The 25,799-nt window shown below is 49.9% G+C and overlaps 11 protein-coding genes and 1 non-coding gene across 12 annotated transcripts; 6 read left to right on the top strand and 6 right to left on the bottom strand.

Annotated features, from left to right (window-relative positions):
* Positions 1-51: 51 nt before the first annotated feature.
* On the top strand, positions 52-1,936 carry BO97DRAFT_342319 (Zn(II)2Cys6 transcription factor domain-containing protein; the record flags this gene model as incomplete). Its single annotated transcript, XM_025691663.1, has 2 exons — positions 52-141; positions 191-1,936. The coding sequence occupies 2 exons, from the start codon at positions 52-54 to the stop codon at positions 1,934-1,936; spliced, it is 1,836 nt and encodes a 611-aa protein (XP_025552875.1).
* Positions 1,937-1,953: 17 nt separating this feature from the next.
* On the bottom strand, positions 1,954-4,063 carry BO97DRAFT_477199 (putative acyl-CoA oxidase; the record flags this gene model as incomplete). Its single annotated transcript, XM_025700528.1, has 7 exons — positions 1,954-2,474; positions 2,538-2,592; positions 2,649-3,165; positions 3,227-3,376; positions 3,433-3,552; positions 3,614-3,812; positions 3,868-4,063. 7 exons carry the CDS (start codon positions 4,061-4,063, stop codon positions 1,954-1,956), a joined length of 1,758 nt encoding a protein of 585 aa, XP_025552876.1.
* A 690-nt stretch (positions 4,064-4,753) lies between these two features.
* On the top strand, positions 4,754-6,534 carry BO97DRAFT_388404 (cytochrome P450; the record flags this gene model as incomplete). The annotated part of the gene is made up of 3 exons (XM_025693653.1): positions 4,754-4,841; positions 4,907-5,509; positions 5,564-6,534. 3 exons carry the CDS (start codon positions 4,754-4,756, stop codon positions 6,487-6,489), a joined length of 1,617 nt encoding a protein of 538 aa, XP_025552877.1. The 3' UTR covers positions 6,490-6,534.
* Positions 6,535-7,325: 791 nt separating this feature from the next.
* BO97DRAFT_442373 (uncharacterized protein) lies at positions 7,326-8,537 on the bottom strand (the record flags this gene model as incomplete). Its single annotated transcript, XM_025698251.1, has 3 exons — positions 8,103-8,537; positions 7,929-8,049; positions 7,326-7,855 (listed from the first exon to the last, which is right to left on the bottom strand). The coding sequence occupies exons 1-3, from the start codon at positions 8,301-8,303 to the stop codon at positions 7,326-7,328; spliced, it is 852 nt and encodes a 283-aa protein (XP_025552878.1). The 5' UTR covers positions 8,304-8,537.
* A 345-nt stretch (positions 8,538-8,882) lies between these two features.
* Positions 8,883-8,955, top strand: BO97DRAFT_t106. The gene has a single exon. It is a non-coding gene; the product is annotated as a tRNA-Lys (tRNA).
* Positions 8,956-10,351: 1,396 nt separating this feature from the next.
* On the bottom strand, positions 10,352-11,364 carry BO97DRAFT_423504 (uncharacterized protein; the record flags this gene model as incomplete). The annotated part of the gene is made up of 4 exons (XM_025696879.1): positions 10,352-10,527; positions 10,633-10,656; positions 10,708-10,806; positions 10,863-11,364. The coding sequence occupies 4 exons, from the start codon at positions 11,362-11,364 to the stop codon at positions 10,352-10,354; spliced, it is 801 nt and encodes a 266-aa protein (XP_025552879.1).
* Positions 11,365-15,950: 4,586 nt separating this feature from the next.
* On the bottom strand, positions 15,951-18,464 carry BO97DRAFT_449852 (uncharacterized protein; the record flags this gene model as incomplete). The annotated part of the gene is made up of 1 exon (XM_025698882.1): positions 15,951-18,464. One exon carries the CDS (start codon positions 18,462-18,464, stop codon positions 15,951-15,953), a length of 2,514 nt encoding a protein of 837 aa, XP_025552880.1.
* A 1,752-nt stretch (positions 18,465-20,216) lies between these two features.
* On the top strand, positions 20,217-20,582 carry BO97DRAFT_423506 (uncharacterized protein; the record flags this gene model as incomplete). The annotated part of the gene is made up of 1 exon (XM_025696880.1): positions 20,217-20,582. The coding sequence occupies one exon, from the start codon at positions 20,217-20,219 to the stop codon at positions 20,580-20,582; it is 366 nt and encodes a 121-aa protein (XP_025552881.1).
* Positions 20,583-21,548: 966 nt separating this feature from the next.
* Positions 21,549-22,056, top strand: BO97DRAFT_423507 (uncharacterized protein; the record flags this gene model as incomplete). Its single annotated transcript, XM_025696881.1, has 2 exons — positions 21,549-21,815; positions 21,874-22,056. 2 exons carry the CDS (start codon positions 21,549-21,551, stop codon positions 22,054-22,056), a joined length of 450 nt encoding a protein of 149 aa, XP_025552882.1.
* A 54-nt stretch (positions 22,057-22,110) lies between these two features.
* Positions 22,111-23,124, bottom strand: BO97DRAFT_442374 (WW domain-containing protein). The gene is made up of 2 exons (XM_025698252.1): positions 23,012-23,124; positions 22,111-22,933 (listed from the first exon to the last, which is right to left on the bottom strand). Exons 1-2 carry the CDS (start codon positions 23,089-23,091, stop codon positions 22,306-22,308), a joined length of 708 nt encoding a protein of 235 aa, XP_025552883.1. The 5' UTR covers positions 23,092-23,124; the 3' UTR covers positions 22,111-22,305.
* A 549-nt stretch (positions 23,125-23,673) lies between these two features.
* Positions 23,674-24,156, bottom strand: BO97DRAFT_413315 (uncharacterized protein; the record flags this gene model as incomplete). The annotated part of the gene is made up of 1 exon (XM_025696280.1): positions 23,674-24,156. The coding sequence occupies one exon, from the start codon at positions 24,154-24,156 to the stop codon at positions 23,674-23,676; it is 483 nt and encodes a 160-aa protein (XP_025552884.1).
* Positions 24,157-24,931: 775 nt separating this feature from the next.
* BO97DRAFT_36772 (VOC family protein) lies at positions 24,932-25,631 on the top strand. Its single transcript, XM_025692671.1, has 2 exons — positions 24,932-25,262; positions 25,343-25,631. Exons 1-2 carry the CDS (start codon positions 25,025-25,027, stop codon positions 25,501-25,503), a joined length of 399 nt encoding a protein of 132 aa, XP_025552885.1. The 5' UTR covers positions 24,932-25,024; the 3' UTR covers positions 25,504-25,631.
* Positions 25,632-25,799: the final 168 nt, after the last annotated feature.

Below are 25,799 nucleotides of genomic sequence, written 5' to 3' on the forward strand. Positions count from 1 at the left end.
GAGCTAGAAAGCCACCATCGACCGAGATAATGCCAAGAACCTGAAAGACAGATGTACAAACCAGCACCGCCCCGGCCGAAGAAAACCAGCATAGTCCGCTCGCGTACGGGCTGTAAGCTATGTCGCCATCGACGTGTCAAGGTCTATATCCACGCCAACTGTATTGTCCAGATATTACTGACATCTCTAGTGCGATGAAACAAAGCCATCATGCGGGGCGTGTACCCGTGCAGGCAAAGCTTGCGAACAAGTTTCGCGAAACTTCGAGTTCAGCAATCGTACTCTCACCAAAGCTGAATCAGCACCAAGGCCTCTTCAGCGTGTTCGATGGCAGCCATTTTACAAGTCTGGATCTCTATCCAATGCCGAGGGGCACAGAACAAGCGGGCCGTACAATGACTCGAAAACGGAGGACCGATTTAGCGTTCACAAATTGCAAGATCAGGAATCTTCTCGTAAGGCTGTTGGTTTAATCGCCGGACCCGTCACACCAGATGATCTGCAGTATATCGACAGACTTATTGACATCCGAAGCTTCGAAAAAGAGCAATGTTATCTGGTACATTGGGAAGGCTTATGTATTGGTGCTCTAGATCGACTCTTTTGTGGCATTAATGCCCTCTCTCCCCAAGATCATGCCTTGAATAGCTCTCTGCTTGCACTGGCAGCTTGCAACATGAGTCGACGTTCGCCTGAAGGCTACATATGGCAAGGCAGACTAGAATATGTTCCTCATCGTGATCATCAACTATCTAGCCAGCGATACTATAGTTCTGCGGTCGGCGAAACCGCCAGAGCCCTCCGGAGAAAGGTTTCTTCGTCACCATTGGTGACACTAGCTACTCTGGTACTATTTTGCTTCATGGAGACTGCCATGGGAAATTTCCGAGGATTCGGGTGGCATTGTCGGGGGATTGCCCAGATCATCGACATGCAGCTTCCCCCACTTGCTAACGATGCACTTGGCAAAGAGCTTATTGTTGCATGGCTTGCATCGAGACTCCACATGTGGTGGCGCAGAATGTACTTCACCTCGTTCTCGCTTCAGCTCCACCAGGGTTCGCTTTTGATATCGCCACAGTTGATGCACGTACTGCGGACAACACAGGGTCAAAAGACGCTGCTCACAACAATTCTTTGTGAGTCACATAGGCTAAACACCATCGCCACGCTTCAAGACTTGTCCGATAGCCATGCACGGGACTCTGCCGCTTTGACTCTTGATGAATGCTTGTTGCTATTGGAGGCAGAAAGAAGAAAGCTGGATGAGTGGCATTCTCACTTTGGTGCTGATCAGCCTCCTTCTGACGCATTGAACCAATCAGCTGAGTGCAACTCTTCTGAGTTTATACACCCACTCTTCTTTAAGACCCACGATGCCGCCATGAACTATGCGTACTATGTTGCAGCACGGATTTTGCAATGCACAGAATGGCTACATCACGAATATGACTCCAGCAAGGGTCAACAAGCTCAGCTAGCGAAAGACATCAGCGTCACTACATCCTGGGTGACTCGTCTTCTCCGTACCGTGGTAGGCTTGGATATATTTGAGTGTGCTAGACGAAATTCCTACTCGATTGGGATCGCGAGCTTACTTCTGGCTTGTGTCCTAAAGTGTGATGATTTGAAATCCGGAACACAGGCGCAGCATTGGCTACAGAAATGCGTTGATCTAGCAATCCTCGAAGAGGGAAGCTTTCCAATTGCGCAGACATTGGAGGTTGTTCGTATTATTAACGAAGAACGTGCGGCAGGAAGAGACGTCTATGCGATTGGTCTGCCTGAGGATGACGGTGGTGGATCGGGAAAATACTCGTCTTACAATAGCCAACGGTTCCGGGACTTTGTCATTCTAGGGCGAGTAAGGGAGGATGATTCTGTCTTCTCCGAGCAAGTCAGCATGGATGGGCGGAAACCAGGACTAACGACATGATTCCAATCACATGAATTCTAACCACTCGCTGTGAGGTGCTGTGTGTTCCAGACCCCATTACCGGAGAAAGTCTCCAACTCGTCAACAAAATCATCCCATAATATGTCGGACGACATAGGAGCAGTGCAATACGACTGTGCTCCCGCTCTCTCCACCAACTCTTCGAGTTTTGGCAGAACTGCATCTGCCGCTTGAGACTCCATCTCCTGTTGCTGCTTTCGGCTGAGACCTCCCTGCTCAGTAAACCAAGCGGAATTCTCCTTGATAACTCCAGCTTGGTATAGGCCCCGCAGTTTGGAATCGATATCAACGTCGATGGCGGCTTCCATCGCCATACGATACCCTATAGCCTGGATCAGCGGCAAGGCAAGGGGGAGGATGGTTCGGTTGAACGCCTCGCTCCGATGGATTCCGCCAATAAGTTTTAGCGACGCTTTCGCTTCTGCGAATAAGCCTGCTTCATGCTGCGCTAAAAGACTGTCGGGGTATTTTGGGGGTGGAACCTGATAGCGGCCAATCAGAAGCTCGCTTGCGAGACCTGTTTCGAGTTGAAATCGGTTAAGAGCGATTCTTGACGGAGATAACAAGGAGGTGAACTCACGAATAGCAAGGACTCTGATATCGCCCTCAGCTGTTCCCACTGCACGAAACTCAAGCTGGAGAAGCGCGGTCAGAATGTGTCATTTTTGTTGAATACTGAGGAGCGACCTACTTCGGCTTGGAGTATCTGGTTACGCTCATAGTATCCATGCCAGCCGCAACCTTCGTTCAGAGCTTTTATGCTTGTCTGAAAATTCTGGATAGCAACTGCTTTGAACGCTGTTGCAATGGCATGACGAACTCGCGGATCTGCCTTCGGGTCGCGAAATCCCATTGCAGCCTGAATCAAAAACGCCTGGAGAACATAGACTCGTGCAATGGCGTGAAGGATGGGAAGGTGCTGAGTGCGAAACCGGATAACAGGCATTGGCTGTCCATCGTGGCCCAGGATTTTTCGTCGGAAGCTGAATTTGCTGGCGTTGTAAATGGCCATTTTGAGGAGCGGAATGCACCCACTCGACAGGAAAAGTGTCCCTGCAGACACGCGATGAATGGTCTTAAGGAATTCGTCGCGTTCATTGCGTGGCTTTTCGAGACTACCCAGCAGAGCGGAAAATGGCAGCTGCACACGGTTGAAGTATGTCAAAGCATGGTCGATCGGTTGAGCGCCCGTCCGAGGGGGAAGTGCCCTGCGCGGCCATCGGCGTGAGCCTTCAGGGAGGCATGGAGATGGATGATTGCGGTACGTACTTTGAGGTGACACCCGTGCACATCTGGGTCCCGTCTGTCAGCGGAACAAGAAACGCTCTAACACCTCGATCCTCTCCTTCGACGATGAGTCGGGCTATGACAACCGCAAGGGTGGGAAGGCCACTACGAGGTGTTGTCGGTGGCATGCATCTGCGATCGCAAGGTCTCAATATCAACTTGGAAAAGAATTGCTCCGGAAAACTTACTTAGCAGCAGCCATTGTCGGCGTGTGCAGCTCAAACCCGCCTTCTGGCAGAAGTGTCGCCGTTGTCTCGAGGTTTCGCGCATCCAATCCATGCCCGACCTCGGTAAGCATGAATTGTGCGCTAAATGACTGATAAGTCGAAATCTTCAATGATAAAGGAAGGACGGGGGTGGAGAACGCACGAGATATCGAACTCCATCGCCTGTTGCAAGGTCAATGCCAAGTCCGGCCTTGTAACAGCAAAAGGAGCGACTGTGCCAACGAAAAGATTGTACTGGATGCTGATCAAGGTGATTGCACCACCGTCCAGAGCACCGAGCATGTCGGTGTGTAACCTCCAGAAATCCGGGGTCAAGTACGCCACATCCTTCACAGTCAGCCCTATTTCCATGGGTCAGTCTCACCCAACGCAATGGGTGGGATAGGAAGGTAGTACTGTGTGCTTTCGCCAAAGCCCTTGCTCTTTGATATGTGAGCCGCGTCCGTTCCTCGAGAGTCAAAGAGGATGAAGCAGGACTCATTAGGTCCGACTGCGCCAGTCCCAGACTCGGGGAAGGCTGATGCCATATCTGATCGTAGAGTGCACGGCACTCGGACTCCGCAGAAATGAGGTCTGATTTCGGTACCGGCATGGTATTGAAGCTTTTTCTTCAACTAAGAGTGAGGGCTTCCATCTGAGGGACCATCGCGGCGAAGTGCATGTTTTATAGACACTTGCAAGTCGGACCCAGGTTCAGACCGGTTGTCTCCGGATTTTCAGCAGCTGAGCCCAAAAATTCTGGTGGGGAACTAATCTCATAATAGGGTTAGGCAGCGGAGGGATGGGGTGAGCAGCCAAAAGCCTGGCCATGATAGCCGACGCCCTCTCTTCGGAATACGAACAAAACTGCCGCTCGAGGCGTTCGCCAAGCCATACTTTGCGCCACATTAGGATTTTCCAGCTGAAAATGTGGCGGCCTCGCTATTGCCGGCTAGCCGCCATAACATAATTGCTTCTTTCCTAAAGAAAAAATAGCCGAGCTTTCAATCAGGTAGCCTTTATGTACGTGCCCAAGTGCACCTCTCAGCATCTCTCCCGACCATGTCCTCTTATACTTACCCAACAAGCACCTCCCTGAGCACCACTCCGAGCATTTCTTGCGGTATTTGCCGCGGACATATGTCTACCTAGACTTTCAGTTAATATTCCGACTGAGAGTAGTCGCAAGCAAGGGGGTTGAGGCCCATCAGTCTCTCAACCCGAGGGTTGAAAAAGGTTTATCAGATAAGAAACATCATAGCATACGCACATCTAATCTTACTGTTAATAGATGCTAAATGCCATGCTCTCTCTGTGGCTCCCTTCACTAGGATTTACAGTGGCGGACCACTGGATTACCCTTGTGAGCAGCATCTTATTCTGCTATGTTAGTGGCTCCTCCGATTGGCTTCTGTTGGCCAGTCAGTACTAGATTCTGACGCCCAGGGACAGACAGTGGGCTGGATTCTGTACCACCTCTACTTCAGTCCTTTGGCTGGATATCCAGGACCATTCCTTGCGCGCATATCGTCCATCCCAGACTTCTATTGGTCGCTCACGGGAAGGCGACATTTGTGGATCGCCCGCAATCATCAACTATATGGTGACGTGGTTCGTTTTCGCCCCGATGGAGTACTTTTCAAAACCCCCCAGGCATATCGTGATATCTTTCATGCCAAAGCCAATGTCAAGCGATCCCAGTTTTACGACATGATGACACGGCATAAAAACGATCAGAGTACTTTGACTGGCACCGATCCCAGTTTGCATGCACAGAAGCGTCGCGTTCTGAATACGGTGTTCTCCGACAGATCGCTTCGCGCAATGGAACCACTGCTGGAGTCGCACGTGGCCCGTTGGTGCGAGCTTCTTGTCGACGACCATGAACTAGAGTGGTCGGAAGCCAGGAAGATGTCAGAAGTATGCGACTACTTGGTGCTAGACGTGCTCTGCGATCTTTGTTTCGGGCGAGCCGTGAACACCAAGGAGCGTGGTATCAATTTGTATCGTCAAATTCCACACACCATCGCGTTTTTTTTACGGATACTATACCCGGTACGTCGCAGGATGTGCGATCGGCTACCCTCCCACATTCTTACTGACTCAAGAACAGCTGGGTCACAGCCATGGCTTGACCCTCTCGTCTGGCTTAAACACCGCGGTCTTGACTGGCTATTAGGCAAAATCACGCCTCCCAGCGTTCGATTTCTCTATGATTTCGTCGACGAATCCTTAGCTCAGCGCCTGGATTTAGAAGCACGGCAAGAGACTCGCCAAGACATGCTGCACTACCTTTTACGCGCAAAGGACCCCGTCACCGGGCTTCCAGGATACACGCGCGAGGCCCTTGAAGCGGAAGCCATAATGCTCACCATCGCCGGCTCCGACACCACATCCGTAATCATGGCCGGCTTCTTCTTCTACATCGTCCGCACCCCCCACGCTTACACCAAACTCGTCCACGAGATCCGCAACACTTTCACAACCGTAGAAGAGATCAGAGGCGGCCCCACCCTCCTTGCCTCGTGCCCGTACCTCCGCGCCTGCGTCGACGAGGCAATGCGCATCACGCCAGCCGGACCCTCCGAGCTCCCCCGCACGGTTCTACCGGGCGGTATCACCATCGACGGCGAGTTCATCCCCGAAGGCACAACCGTCGGGGTCTCGCATTGGAGCTTCTACCGCAATGAGGAGTATTTCCCGGATCCCGACGTCTATCGTCCGGAGCGGTGGCTGGTCGATCCCGCAGCTGGAGTCTCGGCGGAAGATGTCGCGCGGGCTCGGTCGAGCTGTTTCCCATTCACGGCTGGGACGACGAGCTGTGCGGGCAAGAACTTTGCGCTGTTGGAGTTGTATATGACGATTGCGCGGACGGTTTGGCTGTATGATATGCGGCTTCTGCCGGGGGACAAGACGGGCGTGGTGGGGAGTGAAGCTGCGGGTGTTGGGGAGGTTTTCGAAGTCTGGGATAGTTATATTAGCTTGCGCGAGGGGCCGATGGTGCAGTTTCGGCGGAGGAGGGAAGTTTCCATTATCTAAGTAGATTGGATTAGATTGGAGTTCAGCTGGCTAGATGGATTAGTGGGTCATATAACTGTTGGTGGGATAGAGGGATACGACTAAACTATTGACGAGTAGATGCATAGATCGATGCCATGAATTCGACTTCTTCTTGTTGTATGTATACAGATCTTTCACGCCTCAGGCCTTGCTACGTATTTTCAGACCCCACGCCATACAGTAGAGCTCCGGTTGCGACTTTAGCTCATGTGTGCGCTCATTGCGCGTCTTCTTTAGATGACCAGGGATATATCGCTGACCTCGGCTGACCTAAACAATACTTCCAACTCCGCACGCATATAGACGATCAGTAACCTGTCAGCTCCTGTCAGCAGTGTTATCGCCAAGGATGACAGGTTATGTAGATGGCTGTTGAGGTTGTCTTGCCAATCTGTCAATTTTGCAAGATTTGATCGAGATCGGTAAAGATTGATGGTCCAGTTTCTGCTTAGGGACTCCGGTTTCGGCTGGATATACTAGAGAGAGCTCAGTGTCACATTACAGCGTGTGGGAATGTGTGCTGCGAGTTGGGAGACATGGGCGTTGGTGGTAAGGCTTCTTTGATTTGTGTCTTCGGGCGTGAATGCTTTTTCCGATTTCTTGACTTGATATTGTAATATCTAGACGCCATGTGTCCTCTAGAAGGTAATACAAGGGACGTAGCTGGACTTGGAAAAAAAGGAATTACTTTTCTATATTGGAAACTATGTAAATCTCTGGATCTAGATGTAGGCAAATCGACTAATATGAACCTCATTTGAGTAGAGATTATGTTGATCACAGTGCCAAGCTTTGCACGAAAGTCGTGCTTGAGCCTAGCAGCCATACAGCGCGCAATCGACGAGAGCTTCGACGAGACGACGATAGACCGCGGCCAAAAACACCTTGTTGGCATGGCCGTACTGTGCTGTATGGCTTGACGTTCCGTCGACAACCTCACGATGGAAGAATATGGAATCCCTGGTGATCAACATCCCATGCACAGGGCGGTCGCGTTGGCGCATACCGTTGTTGGCGACTAAGTCCGCCAGTAGGTTACACAGCCACTCCATATCTTTCGGCTCTGGCCCTGTCCCTGCCAGGACGAGTAGCATGGGTCCGGGAATATCACCGCCCAGTATCACCTGGCAAACGGGCAAAACATGGAAGTCGCGCGGCTCTGGACGAGATCCAGGACGGGGGTTGAGGGCGGAAAGCACTAGCTCCTTTCTCTCGATGAGTTGGTCGTGGCCCTGGCTGGACAAGTAACGACGCGCTTCGTCGATGGCCGACTGGATGAAGACCTCCGCCCGCACGCAAAGGGCATATTGCTCGAGCACCCCGCGATTCGACGGAATGCTAGTGCCTAGGGTTCTCGGTCGGTTAGCAGGACGTTTTCCTGGTGTCCTATCACATATCTAGGTTTTATACCAACGTACGTAGGGACTGTGGGATTAGGGGCGTAGTAGCGGCCTTGTCGATCTCGACTGAGGAGGTATCTTCCGCCAACTTGAATAAGTCCAGAATCTCCTGCGGAAGACCTTCGGATCCTGGGATAGTCTTGGTTCTTGAGGTCAGCTGGGACGGGGCTAGTGGGAGACAGGATCTTTCACCGTGTCTGCGTCCTTGTCTGGGTGAACAGCTTCTTCCTGATGCTCGCCGTCGCCGCTCTGGGTAGTGCTGTTGTTGTCGTCGTCATCCAATTTCAATACCGTTTCTTCGATAGATTTCACCCGCCGACTCAGAGCATGAACAGCCTTTCCGAGCTCGTCAACCTCATTGACAAGGTCGATGAGCTCTTCGTTGATCGACATGGCGGCTTTGTGGATTACTCTGCTGGTACGTCTGCGTGGTGAGCTTCTGGCGATATCTCAGTGGGATAGCGACGTTGATTGAAGGCAAATTCAGGACAGTATACCGATGAGATGAGTCTTTGACTGTTGAGAAATGGAGGTGTAGGGTGTACGTGGGTAGTACTTGGTGAGGAGAGTGTAGGGAGGAGAGTGTAGGGAGGAGAGTGTAGGGAGGAGAGTGTAGGGAGGAGAGTGTGGTGAGGGGAGGGTGGGGAGGAGTGTCACTTGGTTGCAGTGGAAGGCTGGTGCGGGCTGGAAATATATACACAGCTAAATCGACAAACGCTTCCAATGGTTGATTGTCCAACATTCACTTGGTATATTCAAAAATGCAAAGCATTGAGGCTTTCAACGAGACCTTCCTCTGAGTTCCCTTCCAACCTAAGAGCAACAAACCCCCCCCACCACCAACATTTGCTATGATTTCAAAGTAGAACAAAAAGATATTATGTTACACATCAAAATCATGTACCTAGGAAGCCGTGAAAAACATTGCAAATGGCTTATTAGACATTTCATATAAAAGCTTTCAACCAACCAGCCCGGCTAGCTCAATCGGCAGAGCGTGAGACTCTTAATCTCAAGGTTGCGGGTTCAACCCCCGCGTTGGGCTTTCCTTTTTGGCTGCTCCCATGATACTGCTATCACTATCACGTGATATCTTTCCTTTTATCTCTCCTTTCCTGTAGGTTAGTAATTTTTCTTTTTCCCTTTCAGTTATTAGTGACATAGTCGCGGAACCAACAACTGTGTACTGCATGAAACAACTAGTATAATCCCCGTGTTATTCATAGTACCGGTGTTCACACGTAGCTCAACGACACCTGGCATAAATCTACATGTACACAAGTTTGTCATAGAAGCAGAAAAGTAGTATTCATTCGACTCGACTCCTATCCTACTGAGTCCAGACTCAACTTCCTAATCTCTAGAGTTATGTTTCAACCACATAGCTAAATGTTTGCAACTAGTGTTGCGCCGTCGGTTTCCTCCAAAATATACAATATCATAGCAGCACTGTAGAAAGGATGGCTAGGACAGTTGGAGAACTGGGCCCTTCGAGCAGCGCAAAATCACTTTTCAGAGACCAGAGACCCTGGATGTGCCTGCATGCGGCGGGGCAGTTATGCGCACCAAAGGACCATGTGTGGACGGCGGCGGAGGAGAAAGGAGAGGAGAGGGGGTAGAGGGAGTTACACAGCTCTGAGAACAGAAGAACAAGAGAATGTAAGTTAAATCAGATGGAAGAAAGCTCGTTTTTATATGATCGCTAACAGAGGAGAGCAAGGACCAAAGAGTGTTGAGTGATCGGGAGCTTGAGAGGAGGTAAGGCCGGCGTCGCGTCCAATGTTCTCGTTTTGCCCATGTTGTATGGAGGCCCGAGGGCATTCTGTTGTCTCCTCTGACCACTATGATCGTTACATCGAACAATGCCTCTCGGAGAACTGTATACACATACAGTTCCTCGCCCGAAGACTTAGTCCACAAAATGGCCTTTACTTTCATAAAACAGACTTGAGTTCGAAAGCTGCGAGCATTTTCTGCCTCTTAGAAGAGCCTCTGAGCAGCATAGCTAATTGGTCACTGTTGGGTGCCCGTGTCTTCGCGTTGACGGTGAGGGGAGGAGAGGGAGTTTGTGTCTGTATTCCGTCGGAGGAGTGATCTCTGATGACTCGGGGAAAGATTTGATTCGATTAGGGGGCTCAGACCCTCAAGGCAATGCTGCCAGATTTCCATGGATGACGGAAGACTTAAGATGGAAACATTAACTTGATTGATTGATATCTGTTCCTCTAAGGGAAACTTATGGCTTAAATACATGTGGCCATGTGACGTAAGGAGGAAAGCGTCAGACGGAAAAGGAGCCGCCTGCCAGGCCGGTGTGTCAGCCCTGCTGGCAGCTGACAAAGGCCTTCTCGCTGTGCAAACGTCCTCGTTTACATGAGTTGGAACTCGAGTAAGAAAGACATAGAAGTCGCATGAAGACGTGGTTCGCAAAAGGAGCGGCATCAGATATCCTCATCGGAGAAATATTCCTCACCATCCACTTGTTCTTCGACGTCTTCGTATTCATCGTCTTCGACAGCAGTGGAATTGCTTGCCTCGGCGGCGGTGGAGTCGTCGACCTTCTCGGCGACGTCTTTAATCACGTCTTGAACGATATTACCACGGGGCCTCAAACGGGCTTGAAAACGGTGTAGAGACGCCGACCGGCAAGACGGTGATCAAGCAATCCATGGCAAGAGATCCTGCATCCAGCTGCGCAAGACAAAGAACTCTTCAATCTCACACCGCGGGAGAAGCGGGCCATGTGCTGTAACTGTTAGCATTCAATTGAACATATCGGCAGACCAAGGAGACCTACATGGATCGAACTCAAAAATCCCCGTATCCACGACATGGGGCGGCATCCTCGCCTTGAATTCCTCCCACTCGGGGCCTCCATCCCACGGATTCCCATGAGCTGTAATATCACGCGTTAGCATGCACAAGCCAATCGAGCAGTGTAATGCCACTCACGAATAACTTCATCGGCAATAGGTGCCACCCCGGGCCTTGCAGCGAGAGGCCAGTACCTATCCATCACCAGGCCCAGGACATCCCGCAAGGCTTCACGCTGACTCTGCAGACGGCTGGGGATGCCACCCTCCCCAACAAGGGATTCGGGGAGTTCATGCACCGAATCGTCTTCGACGGCTGGTCCGTAGTATCGTCTGAGACCGGTGAGAAGACCTTCTACGTCTAGCGCCAGTGGGAGAAGGGAGCTGAGGTCGTGCTCTTGAAGCCAAGGAGTAAGAGCAGGCTGTGGATCTCTTGGGGAAATGGAATTTCCTCCGTCAGTCCACACGGATTCATCGTAGACTTCTTGCTCAAATTGGACGAACTCAGGAAGGTGACTTCCGATGCGACTGGTTTCAAATGCGCGGACTGTTTGGTCCGGGTCCTGTCCGGTATGGATGGCTTCGTCCAGATCGATGTCATCCTGGTGCTCGAAGAGGCTTAAGAAAACAGGAGCGCACATGTTGGACAGAGATATATGAGGGAGGCAGTGAGAACCAAGGATTGTAAAGATAGAGGGTATTGATGCAGACGGTGTCGCTGAAAAGATTGTCGCTGAAGTATGTGATGATGATGTAAAAGAAGGCAGAGTCGGGGTTGAGATGAGAAGACTCTACGGGCCTGAATACCACATATTGTGACTCACTTGGGAGTTCTGACACAACTACGGAATCATCAGCTGAGGAGTGAAATCTGAATGTTCTCATTTTATGTCATCATCTGCTGGCATAATAATTCTGCCATCGACGGTTGGGTTTGTTAGCGAGGTCCGCGACATCAAGGAGGCTCGTTATGAGAAAGACCGTGGACCTGTCACAACTATGCTTTAGCGCTTCCAATAGATACTAAGCGACTATGATAGAGTGTTTAGGTGATAGAATATGTGAATATCGAAGTTTCACATGTTACCCTGTACAAGCACCGAAAGCTATGGGCAAGATTCAGTACGTGGCGGAGCAAAAGGTCAATTCTTCGAGGAATCCAAAGGCCAAAGATAAAAGTTAGATGTGTGTTTCGAGTGTACGAGACATGACTTTCGGAAGGATGGTCGAGGATGTTCGTTATGTCTGCGTAGTCCTTGGGGGTAAGAACGCAATGGCGATGTCATCAACGTACCCACCGGCGAACTCACGAAATTCCTTACGGGGCAAGTGTATTTGGCATTGGGCGTAAGGACTCGGAACAATGAACTCTATGATCGCTCCATCAAAGACCTCTTGTCCATGAGGTGTTAACTGCCGTAAGTCGTTCTATATCAATGAGGATATTATGTCGATGACAGCTGAGACAGGATGATCTCGGCCTTCGAGGTCTTTGATCATCTCGAGCCGGTGCTGTCTGCAGTCGAAGAGCGATCCAAGCCTATTCTCTGGTAACAGGGCCTTCAATCAAGGCTAATGTTGAGATTGCTGCATCTTACATAGTTGTATCTTCATTCTGTCACAAAGAAGCCAATCCAAAGTCATGCCAGATGCAACTGGCGCATGCTCCGTCGAATGCGCCTGGAAAACTACTTCTATGCAAGCTCCGGCTGCGCTAGGACAGCATCAAGGTCATGCTTCAGGCGGACGATTTCCCGGGATTGAATGAGAATGGCATTCACTTAAGACGGGCGAAGCATCGCAATCTATTGCACTTCTTGGTGTTGGTATTGGTAGAAAAAGGATTAGGATACTCTGGTGTTATTGTGGAAAGGTCGTCTCTGACTTGGGGCAAGCCTATGGCTGCGCAAATCTCAGCCCAAAAAAAGTATTTTTGATTTGCCTGATGCGTCCTCTGAATTTCCGCTGGACAGTATACCAAGGACATTGTTCAAGAATGCTATGCGTTTTGTTCCTCGGGTTGTTTTGGTCAATAGGCTTTACCTGTTGCGTCAACCTAACAGGCTTGCAATCAAGAACGACAGGATTGCAATCGACATGATGGCGCCCAGGAAATTTCGATTTCCATACGATTGGGGCATTCTGCCTTGGTATTTGCGAGATCTTCCTGGTTGATGTACGGACCCACGAAGTACTCATGGTACTTGGTTGCCTAAGCCCTGTGGGCCTCTGACTTTCTTCGCAGAGTAGCAAAGTCAGGGAGATGGACTCTCTCGCAAAGCGCATGACGCGGACGTCTTTTCCGGTGGTGAGACCCGGTTTCTAAAGTCACTCCTCTATTCAATCGTGGAGGAGGAACAAGTGCACTGGCCAGCGTCGTCGCAAGCCATGATTTCTGGCTCGATTTTGCTATATCTGAGCAAGTTCTTGAAGGTGTTGTTCACTGTTCACGTCGGAGGCCAGTGTCTTCACTTCTACCAGGCCTCTCGCGCATTTTGTCCAAGAACTTTTCTTTAGGGTATTTGAGTTTGTTGGCACTCGAATTTCGCAACTAAAATTGGCGAGTGAGTCAAGAAATGTGAGGCAGAGTTTCTTGTTCCGTGGATGATCCGCCGCATATCTCATGGCCGGCCGGAGAGCTTCGAGTGTTTCAGGGTGACAGCCGCTGTATGTCCCTGGCAACACCCTCGCACTCACGGTCCTCAGTAAACTTGAGCATAAGAGTCTTACGGCCGAAGTCCCTCTTCATTGCGACTATGTAAGTACCATCGAAGCACTCGGTAATCTTCGTAACAGCAGTTCTGTGGCTGTAAACCTCACTCAGGTCAATTAGTTCCTCCTCAGTCACTTCAACATCTACTAACTGCGATGCCGGTCAGTAAACTGAAATAAAAATACAGAATAAGAGAAAACAACTTATGAATAATCTCGTCCACATATCACACACAGTGATCGAAGGCGCGTCTCAAGGCGGGCGAACGCGTGCGTCGAACAACGTTTCTTGCGAATTTATCGAGCTGGCCTCGTAATTGTTCTGTATCTTCCAACGTGGATAACTAGCTGCTATAGTAAGTGAAGGTGGAGAAGATGTCTAAATCGAAATAGTAAAAAGCCGCGCCGAGGTGCAAGAGGAGGTCGCGCGCTACTGGACAGGCTGTACTGTTAGGAAATATTTGCAGTTAAGAATGGCATGGATTACTTACTGATGTTGTTTAGGTCAGCCATATTGAAAAGCGAGCAGTCAGTAGCAGCCTGGCAGGTAAGCAGGAAAACGGGTTGGATAGCGGTAGCTGTCACTGAGAAGGCGGATAGCTCTTTCTTGGTTTTAGTAGCTCCTCAGTGGTGTTCTCGTCATACACAAGGCAAGCAACCACAGGGCACGGTCAGAGGAGATCACCGCGCAGCCAGCAGGCAAAATCGTTCCCCGCCTACCGTAAACCAAGCGGCTCCGGAACTCTAGTTTTGCGCTGACCAGCCCTGATTGAAACATATGAGAGTGAAGCCATACAAGCGAAGCATCTTCTCTCCAGGCCTCCGTTTCTCTTGTAAGTTCGAACAACGCAGCCATTCTGGGTACAAATGACAGGTAAGCATGCTTGAATTAAAGTGACATTGATGCAACTACCCTCCATGAATCCTGCAACAAGAACTCAAGGAGCGGAAAATCCATCGCCCACCAGACAATGCCAGCACATCGCTGGGACGTTCCAGTCGGCAGGAGTGAGAATATTTAAGAAACGGAGTTATCATAGCTTCGAATTTGCCACGCAGGTCAAGATAAAATATCATAGAAGAGCTCCTCGCGGTTTGATTGGCGATATCCGTATGCAATCTCTTTCATTTTTCGTCTCGGTTTTGAGTGACGGCGATTTGGTTTGGCCCGGATATCGACGCAATTGTATTCATATTCATGATTGTAATATACTTTCACTAGATAGCCGAGTTAGCGATACCTGCTTACATCGCTAAGATCGATAAAGCAAGGCAATTAGCTTGGGGACATATACCTATATTCTCACGTTCCTATCAAGGAGCTTCGGTAGCCGGGATTCTTACGCAACACCTAGGAATAACTATCTCGAATCTTATCCCTCCTGTGGCGACGCTGATATTTCTCAGGCAGTGACCAGCTCTCAGTGAAGTGCCTGGCATGAACGCTAGTACTGTCACAATTCTCTTCCTCTTTGCTGAAGATGAGACGGTGGAACCCTGGTTCGTCCGTAGCTTTCTGGAGGGATCCGGCCCTGTCCCATTAAATTTCAAACGACAAAGCTGGCCAGCTCGGTGGTTTTCAGTGAAAAGCGAAGGGTGAGCGTGCAATATATAACCATAATATAGGCTAAGGTGGGTTGAGAGGACATGGTACACATCCTCGAACCAGAGGATGAATGGTCGTTGACAAGAGCATGTGGGAAGGGGTATAGAAACGATGAGCAGGAAGATGATGTAGAAGTAGAGAAGAGCGAAGGATGAGAAGAGGATATTTATGCCCAGCCCAATGGGCTAGCTACGGCAATTGTGAATCGAACCAAGCGGAGGAGGTGAATAGCATAGGGAATTAGAGGAATAAGCTAAGTACTAGAATTGAATCAAATCAAGCAGAGGTGAATAGCAAAGAGACCCAAAAGGGGCATGCATCAGGGCAGTCTGAGAATGGAAAGTTCTGACTAACAGAGCCACCAACTTGTCAGTGAGCAGATCCTGCCCGCTTCCATAACCCGGAATTAACGCCTGGTGTTTGTCATCTTCTAGCCATATGCCGTTTGCTGCACTTGTATCCAAAATCTCACAATAGTCACAGGGATTCGTGTTTATGTACATTGCTCCATGTAGGTCAAAGTCTTCTCGACTGTTAGATGTTCAGGTGCTACCCCTTCAGTGATATCTTCGCCCATCTTTAGGGGTTCGGGATGTCATGTGCAGGGAGAAAAAAAGCCGTTACTTCACAGCTACCGGGAAAGGATCTTCGCCAACACCAGCAGCGAACACCAGCAGCGAACACCAGCAGCGTCGAGGTGATATTCCGCCTTCAGCATGAGCAACGGCCAGCAGTCTTCCATCGAAAATTCAGATAGCCAATCTGGATTGCTAACAAAGCCACGCATAGATACAGAAATTCAAGAAAATTCAAAATCAACACTCAAAATAAACACTCAAAATCCGCACTCAAAACCCCCAAGAGATACTCGAATCATAAGAGACATCTTTCATCAAATTAAAATGACCTTCATTTATTGATAGGAACGAACATCTTCCCTTCCCAACCATAGGCCCGGTTCAGGCGCCGACCATACCGTCTAGCCGTAGTGAAAGGCAACTTGCCTCGGGGATGTGGCTCGTGAAACTGAATGCTCCGTTCGACGTTCAAGTTAGTGGGCTGAAACTGCCACACGGAGCCGTAAAGTTTCATGGCTGTGAAACCGGCGGCCGACATGGCGTGGAGGAAGTGGCTCCAGGGGACTTCACCAGGGGTTGTTGTCACCGCCGGATCGAAGAACAGAGTCTGAAAGACATTGTAGGCGCGTGCGTCAACAGAGAAGGTGGGCTGGACATCCGAACGGTCATCCTCTTGCTGCAGCGCTTCGACATCAAGGGCTTGTGTGGAGAGGGGCCGGGGGGTTCCGCGGGTTTTGACCTTGATTTTTTGTGGCTGGGAGATGTCTTCTGAGGAGCCTCCCGGGTGGGTGTTCGAGTAGACAGAGGGGATGGGCTCATAGTGAGTGTGAAGGGTAGATTGCGATTGCTGATGCTGGTTCTCTGGCTCCTCCCACTCGCCGGTACGCTGAAGTATGCGCCATTCAGAGTCAAGGAGGGCCTGAACTGCTGTACCACGGAAGCGACTCACTTTGGCCGCCATCGCCTTGTCGATTTCCACCCAGAATGCATCCAACCTTCTTTCGGATTGTCGCAGGTCTTCCACATTTTTCTTGTTACGGCGCTTTCCGATCGGGTAGACGATTTTATTGCCTGTCGGGTCGCCAAGTCTTATAGCCTCATTGGCATCGATGGTTTGGGGGAAAAGGTCTTTCAGCGCGAGGTGCATCTGAACCCATGGCTCGGTGCGCTCCTCGTACTCCTGCTTTAGTTTCTCCTGGCGCTCCTCAAGGTCACTTTCCCAGGTCCGAGCCCATGGCTGGTAGAGGGCCAACTGATTCAGACATTGAGAGATGATTGAGATGTCACCGATCACCTTACTGAGATAAGAGGTGATCAGTTCCTGCGCGCCGCGTTCAGATTCGATCATCCGCTCGAGCTCGTCCACAAACAATGGCATTTCATCAAAAAAGCTCGCGTCTCCCTTCTCCCAGAGCATATGGAGCAGCCACATAAGTTCTGTCTCGACGGCTCCCTTCTTTCCGAGCTTGGCTACAACGAGCACTTTCGGGGAGTCACGATCAGCTGGGGGCTTGCGCACAAAATGCCTTCTCAAGGGAGGGGATGCAACAGCTGACACCCTGAGAACGCCGAGCGGTCCCTTTACCGCCTGGGTGAGATAATGGTGAAAGCGCAGCAAAGCCTCCAACAACTTCTCAGGCAGGTCTCTAGACGGACAGATATCTCCAGCATACCTCTTCTGCAATGAGACTAGTGCTCGAGCTTGGTGACTGAGTTCAGCGAATAACTCAACGCAAAGATACGATTCAATCACCACCGTCCCGAGGATACGCGCCCAAAAGATATTATGTCGATGACGGCCGAGAACGGGATGATCTCGACCGTTGAGGTCTTTGATAATCTCTAGCCGATGCTCTTTGTAATCGAGGATCGTTGTCGTGAAGTAACCGGGGTCCTCACGCAAGGCCCAGAGGTGATCTTCTGCCGCGGAGGTGCGTGCCGCAAGTAATGACGCGATACCATCAAGATCCAACTGCGCAGGTACACGATATGGGGCCTCTGCTGCCATCGTCCTGAGAGACTCAAACCCGGTTGTCTCGATATTTGGATTGAACTGTGGATCTGGAAGGATGGGGACGGAGTCGCTGGTCAAGGATGCTTCGGGGTGGTCGTGGAGAATCTGGCGGCAACATTTGACGAGGAAAGATAGAAGTCGCGCCTGTGCTTTTAGTATGAGCAGACCATCCCCTGCCAGGAATTGCTTCTTCTTTTCCATCCACATCGAGGCCGTTGGGTTTCCCGACCAACATATGAGTTCACCGTACTTGCGATCATTTTCGACGAAGCCGTTCAGTATGATGATGTGCTTATCCAGAAAGATCGGTACGATGGCATTCGACTTGATTCCCAGTTGCATGGCTTGCAGGTCGGCAGCCGCAAAATGGGAGGGCGAATGGAGACCTCGAGCGTTCAGCAGCAGTGGTAGCGCATTGTTGGTGGAAAGGTCTTCCTGGTTGATGTACGGCCACATAAAAGAGTCAAGAAGCTTCGTTCCCTGAGCCACCTGGGCCTCGGACTCTCTTCGTAGGGCAGCGAAATCAGGACGATGAACGCCAGCCATGCTGGGCCAAGCATTATTGAGAACTTCCACCCTCTGGCGACGGTTCTTCTTCAGCCATCTCCTCTGGATGGTAGCCTCGTGACGTTGTAAGATCTTGTGCAGTGTGTCATAACATTGAAAGATGTCCTCTGACCTGGCATTGGCCTCTTGACGAACGTCTGTTGTGGATATTATCTCAGGTAAGGGGACATTCCCAGCTTGTTCTGCGCCGATAGATTCAAAGAGGATAGCTTGATACCTGGAGATGTCGTCAAAGCTAGCGTCTGACTGAGTCTCGCTCTCCATTTTGAAGTTAGTCGGGAGGTGAGAGTCAACTTTGATTGTCTGTCTCTGGCTGATCTGTGAATATATGAATGAACATAGACGCTGGCCGCTTGGCTTACCGCCCAGTACTGCCGTGATATGAGGTGATACTATACATAGAAATGTAGAGGATCACGTCACTGCACGAGATACACTTCACGCTTTAAGCGGAACTCTCCATGTGGAGTAACGCCCCTTTTGGTTCTCCTGAGTATTCAACCTTTCTTTTCAACCACGACAATCTTGACTATTTCCTTTTTCGTCACCTTGTCAGTTCATGATACCTTGATAACAACATCAAATCGTGATGATAGAGGCGAATAGGGCAACTGTAGTCGACTCCAGCGACACGAAAACTTTGTATGTACTGATACAGAAGCTTACATCATTTCAGAGGAACCGATTTGGTAACCTGCCGTCAAAGCAGCAGCAGTCTAGCCGACGTAAAGCGTGTTAGATAGTGTGCAATGGCAATCCCGTAGTTTCTTCCAGGTAATAAGACATGCCCTGTACTTGATGTTTGATATCAGACCATATGACATGCTGTTTGTTCCTGTAACAGAACCATGATCACGTCGATGCGTCATAATTGAAACGCTTCGCTGACCCAATGGGAGTAAGGCCGACAGAAATTTGTCGACATCATCTATCGGGGGCTCACTGAGGGTAGCTTGAATCAACCTGGGACGAAGTCCAAGTCGAACCAGACTTGAAGACCATCTTTGTTGGTCCAATCCCAAGGGGTCATGGATTGCTCGGTTACATTGGCGATTCAGCATCAAAGTCAGAGCAGGACGAAGAAATTGATATGCACCATTACACCCAAATGCCATCTTCCTTCGAGCTCAGCAGCGGAGCGCCGTAACTCCACCTCAAGGGAAACAGTATACTCTTTGACCGATGATGTTTTTATATTTGCGAATGATGCCAATGTAGATCAAGAGGCATTAGCCATCGTTGACGTCGAAATGGGTCGAAAGGATTCCATCATTCTCTGTTTATGATAGATGCATGTAGGGCGTTCTGTTCAAAGGTTACTTTCGGCTTAACTTTCGAGACATGACCGCCTCGCGTGACTGGATTGAGTTATCATCCCAGGGCAATCATCCGATATAGCTGTTTCCAGGACAACTTGAGTGGTTTGTACTGAGGCCTGAACCTTGGCATTTCCATACTATTGTGCATCGGTAGATAATAGTGTTGAATCTGGATTATGATCATTCTGAGGCGGTGGTCTCGTTTAAGGTGGTTTGAAAGTGCGTCGCTTTTGGAAAGGAGTCGGAAGAGTGAGGGAAGAATCAGTTATGTAACCGTAGAAGTATTCAATAGTCCTAGGATACCACCAGTTTTCATTTTGATGACTAAGTCTGCATAGCTTGGGGATACAGTTTGCAAGATAAAATGACTATCTATTTTGGGCAACATTCACTATTTTGATGCTATAGAAATAGCTACTCGCACCTTACAGCTCAACACGTCCTCTTTTCCCACATTTTCAACGCAATTCTCTGGGCTCGTGCCATACTAAAATTTCCATCTCTTTCCTCTTCTCTGTGCGCACCTCTTCTACCTGTGAGGTGTTACTTTAATGCTGTTTTCCTCAATCTGTGTTCGTTATGCCCTATCCGTGATCTGTCTCAGACGTCGAGGGTCCATCAATTGCTGAACAACTTTTCTTGACCTACCCTTCGCGCAATCTGAATATTCAAATACCAGTTCTTTTCACCGGCCATAATGCCGCCATCAACAAAATCTGACACAGACCGCGGTCTATTCGAGAAACGAAACCCCGAAGGCTGCAACGCAGCCCTGATCTACAGTAAGTGCGAAGAAACACCCCCGAGCGAGCGTCCCATGCGAACGACAAATTTGGGAATGGAGAAATGGTTTGGTGATACATTTGGGGTGGATTTAGGACCTCACCCCGGTCGAATCATGAGCATCATGCGTCACGAAGCATTCCGCAAGATTGTCCTCTGGTACTGCCAGACTCAGTACGGGGAGAAAGTGTTGGGATGGAATCTCATGAAATCGATCGTCACATTGAAGCTTGATTCGGAAAGATCGCTTCCTTTGATCTTCGCTGATAAGGGTGCTTAACAGCATTTGATTTACTCTAGATCTGGGTTTTGGAGTTTCAGAAGTTCTTCACATTCTGTGATCGTGTCTTCGGCGCGAATACCAATAACGTGGAATACAGTGACTGGGGGTACATCATTACACTCGAGTCCGGTCGACCTCTGGAAGCGTTACGGCTGCTTTTCTTTCCTGATTGAATTGATTACTGCGGTGACAGCGTGAAGGGCAAGATCACGTGGCCGCCGCACGAAGTGGTGTTTCAGCGTCAGGTTGACTTCCCTTGGCTGTCGAAACCTGTAATCCGAAATGGATAATACTTTCATAGACGCCCTGAGTTTCTGGAGAATTTCGACGAGGAAGCTTATATTGCTGTGTTTGATGCTCTGATTGAGTTTCGTAACCTTCCACTTCCCACATGGTAAGGTCCAATATCTATTAAAGATTGAGCTTGGGACTGAAATTCCATGGAAGGAGCGACTGGGGCAGAATGTTCAAAGATGAGCTGCATCCGCTCAGACAGAATATGAAGCATGTTATGGTCTGGATCAAGCCGGATTGGTCGTATCCCAAGCAGAGAGCCAAGGAGCTGCTGAGCTTTATGTGAATCACTGAGATCCATTACGTTGTCTTTGCCGAAGATCATCAGAAGTACAACGCCGATCTCGTGGCCAATGAGGAGCTCGACTGCAATCGATTGGTGGAAAAGTACCCCAAGCCGATTTTCTCCTCGCACTCTGGAACGAAATTCGCTCCGAGAATCGGTGGAGGGACGGTACCATTGAGCAACAGGTACGTTGCTTCGGATCCTACGACGCTGGACTTCCGAGTTAAGGAATATCCTAGTTCGACCCACAGATAGAATCGAATAGCGACCTCGCAGATTATGACACGGTTTCCAAGGGATCTCTCGCCCGATTCCAGCACCCACACTGGAGGAGAGTAGTCCAGCTTGTCAGGAATTAGACAGACAAAGATCTTGCTGGAGAGATGCGAGTTTTCAATGAGCCCGAATACTTGGACATGATTCAAGAAGATGGCCTGTCTTGGGAGGAGATCATTGCTCGGCCCAGCTTCAAACATAATCGCCTCTTTCGAATGACTCCCAGCATCAACAAGCAGAGTATTAAGGATGCTCTCTTCGGACAAGGGGAGATCTTAGGCGCTCTTATCTACTACCGAGAACTGGAACAGCTGCTACTGTCAACCCAGGGCCACGATCCAACAAAATCGAAAGCCCATGTTATCACAACAATTGTAAGCTGCAAAGGTTCACCGCTTTGTTGCAGAGAAGCATAAGCTGATCAGATCCTAGGAAGAGTATGCCCATGCGAAGGCTGCTCTTCGGGAGTTAGAAACCATTTTGAATCGATATGAATGGGATGTAGACGCAGGTGACGCCAACGAGACCTTGGGTCGACTGACATTGCCTCTCACAGGGGTCGCACCAGGGAAGGAAGGGTTGTTCTCTGCTCATCCTCCGGATTATCTGACTTGATTATCATGACGGCTGTAGCTGTAATATAGGAAGGACTAGCGTGTGAAAATAATCAGACCGACCTCGGGTATATTCCAAAACATCATACACCTAGATACTCTCTTCTTTGTAATAATTCTAAACTGCATGTCTTTACCCTGCGATAAATATCTCTTTCCCGTAGCCGTGCTTCGTGGACCAATTCATCATAGCATTCCATAAGCTGAAGTAGCCATCCACGCCGAATCACTCTTAACAATTCGCACCTCCTCAAAAGAACCCATCATCGAAATCCGGCCCGGGCCCAAAGTCATCAGGAGGAGGATCATCAAAGTCATGCTCAAGATGCTCGATGCCCTCACCCAGCAACAATCCACCAAGCAAACCACCCCCGACTCCCAACGCCGCGGCACCGCCCATCCCCAACCCGCGTTTCTTCTTCTGCTCTGGCTGCGGTGGCATCTGCTGCTGCTGAAGTGGCGGCTGGGCGTATTGCGCTGGGTACTGAGGAGCGTATTGATTCTGATACTGATATTGATACGGGTATGGATCGTTCGGATTGCGGTATGGGTTTTGGTACGGATTCTGATACGGGTTGTTATACTGGGGCGGATATTGGTTGGGATACTGGTTCTGCGGAGGAGGGGTGTTGTATTGGGGTTGTGGCGGGTACGGGCTCGGGCTGTAGCCTGACTGCGGGGTTGGGTAGGGACTGCTGCGACTGTCGCGGTTCGGCGGCCACGGGGACGATTTGCCGTCGTTCATGGGTCGAGGTGTGCTGGCTTCGTAGCTGGGAGGTGGGCCTGCGGGTGGAGGAGGGGGTGCAGGGCCGCTCGGTTGCGCTGGTCGGTCGGGACGCTGCCATTGTGATTGTCCTGTGAGAAGGTTCACATAAAACCTGCGATGCGTTAAGTTGGGTCAGTATATTTAGAACGTGCGACATGTTTGAAAATCGGGCTAGATCAGGGGACTATACCATTCCTGATAGCGGTCGTCGAACTGCGGGCGCCAGCCCTCGGGCACTCGAGGCATCGGTGGTGGTGGTGGTGGTGGCATTTTTGCTTTGTGATTGTGTGAGATGGCGATGACCAGGGATTTGGTGGTGGGGAGTCGCGGAGAATAAATAGGGAATCAGACACGGATAGCCGGGAAAGAGTTAGTCCCCGCATGACATCATTGTCTGTGGTTGCCTAATTCCTGCCAAGACTCTCGGCTCTCCTTATCCGCAAAGCTTATTCTTTTAGTCCATGGCTTCAAATTACCCCATTTGACTCCAATGTTATTTGTGACGCTCATGCTAGGACCATGACTAGAAAGCTGCCTTTCCAATCACCATACTAATAGCATACTGAATAGACATGAAATTACTGATGACTTACATTACTCGATAGTCTACAAGACAAGAAATTTGGTCCTAATTAGTTTCATTTGGATAAGGAGACCGCACACGCCAACCTGGCACAACGTCGAACGAGATTCTTTATTTTACGGTTCTCATAGAGCAACTACCCAGATCTAGGACGCGAAACGCTGACCACAATAGTCCTCAGGCATCCACAGGTGTGGTGCACGCATCCCACTGATTGTTCTACCTTCCATTCGGGCAATTTCGGCATGCATTCCATGCAGCCCTCCGACTCATCGCACAGGAAGATTCCCTTGCAGTCCATCGACGGCAATTCGGAAATAAAACAGCCCAAAGACCATCAGATTGACCCATAGGACCAAGCAAACAACCTTTGCCCAAGGATTAAGGAGCCACAACGTCAGCCCCACGTTACATCCTGGCAACTGCTCCCGCAAGAAATCGGAAAGAGCCTCGGTACTGCTCTGCGCCACGAGGGAAGGCACCGTCCCCAGCATTTGGTTTTGCAGCTCATGCGCACGGAGGATAATCTGGATCTTCCTGTCCGTGGTGACGAAGAAGAAGCCAATGGCCAGGAGGAGGCATAGCACGATGAGGCTGCACCACAGAACGGAAAGCACGGCTCTGCGTGAAGAGCAGAGGGTGACGCGCAACCCATCCATGGCATGGGGTACGGCAGTGAACCTCCAATTCACGATAGCAAACTCGACCTGCATAACGTATAGCGGGAGGGTGGAGATGTAGTGCAACACCATGTCTTCATCAGGCCCCTGGCTCTCTCCAAACAAGCCAGAATCGGAAAGTAAGTTGCTTATTTGTCCTGGAAGAACGCGGGTGTCCGAACATTTTGCCCCTGATATGGCTGGCAGGCTCATAAATCCTTTTTGCCCAATTGGGGGAGAAGGGGGGGTTGGGGGGGGGGGGCTAATGAACTATTTATCCATTGAATAGCTGCATGGGTCGCTTTATGTTGAAGGTAAGAAAATCTGCTGGGAAGCCCCGGTCCAGGTAGATGACAAAGAGCTTTTCTCAGAATTCATCTAGGCGGTTTCATTTCTTCCTTTCAGTCCTGATGCTATTACTTGAATATGCCGTCTTTAGTGTTATTTACCGACAAACACGAGTGGTGCTTTCTGACTATTTTTGAGCCAAATGGAAGATCGGGACAAAACACTCCGTTCAACAAAAAGAGTTCTAGTCTTCATGTAATACAATCAACAGTGGGATCATGTATTCATAATCGGATCTAGGCAAGACCTATCAGTGCAAATAACCCGAGTTAGCTATGGCATCTATATAATGAACGAATTTCAATGATGGCAGAAATGCAGCCCTACCCTCAAAGTAGCTGCATCCTCCAAGCGACCAATGATAGAATATCATCTCCCCGGCCGCATGAAATATAGTTCAGTGTACACAAAGAACCATCCAGTGCCAAGCAGATGACTGCCACAATAATTAGTAATACCGTACCCCCGCAATATTAATGGACGTACCCCACCCTGTCCGAGGATCGACACCCCGCATTCTTACCCCTACAGTCTCAAGCTGACATACCATTCAACCCAACCCAACAACTCACCTCAATCACCCTCTCACGCCTTCCACCACAGCACCTAAAAGATGACAATCGACCACACCACCCTCTTCGTCCCCGAAGACAAATTCCAAGCCTGCCTGACCTTCTACCTCGAAGCCCTCGAACCCCTGGGCTACATCATTCGGCACCAATTCGGCGAGTTCGTCGTGGGTCTCGGATCACCAAAGGAGGATCTGAGCGACTACAAGCGCTCCGACTTTTGGGTCTGCGGAACCAAGGCGCAGCCTGAGGGTGCTGCGCATGTTGCGTTCAGTTGCAAAGGTTCGTGTCCCTGTTTTTCTCGGCCGGATGACAAGAGAGAAAGGGAAGAATGGCTTACATATTGTGTGTGTATGGCGTAGATCATGCTACTGTGGACGGCTTTCATGCAGCGGGGTTGAAAGCTGGGGGAAAGGACAATGGAGCCCCAGGGTTGCGACCGTTCTATCACTCGAGATATTATGCGGCGTTTGTGCTGGATCCGGCGGGGAATAATATTGAGGTCGTGGATCATGGGTACTAATTGATTGGCTGGCTAGCTAGTTGGCGTTGTTGGGGACATGGGGTGTGAGGGCTTGGAAGCCGAGGTATGATGATAAGTCCATTTACTGCACGGTTTTGTGTATTATCGCATGCACGCCAGAGGAACTCTGCTCGGAAGCTGCGTTGGGGATTGAACCTCTTGCCAGTATGATGTTGGAATTGATTCTTAATTTGAACGTGGCTTCTCATACATCTTGTCTATCTATAAAAGAAGACGTGGCCGTACACTAGCAAGAGAGAATCGCCAGCTACATGATGCAGTATTGATCTCACTAA

Source organism: Aspergillus homomorphus (genome assembly GCF_003184865.1).
Source record: "Aspergillus homomorphus CBS 101889 unplaced genomic scaffold BO97scaffold_12, whole genome shotgun sequence".
Classification (NCBI taxonomy): domain Eukaryota; kingdom Fungi; phylum Ascomycota; class Eurotiomycetes; order Eurotiales; family Aspergillaceae; genus Aspergillus; species Aspergillus homomorphus.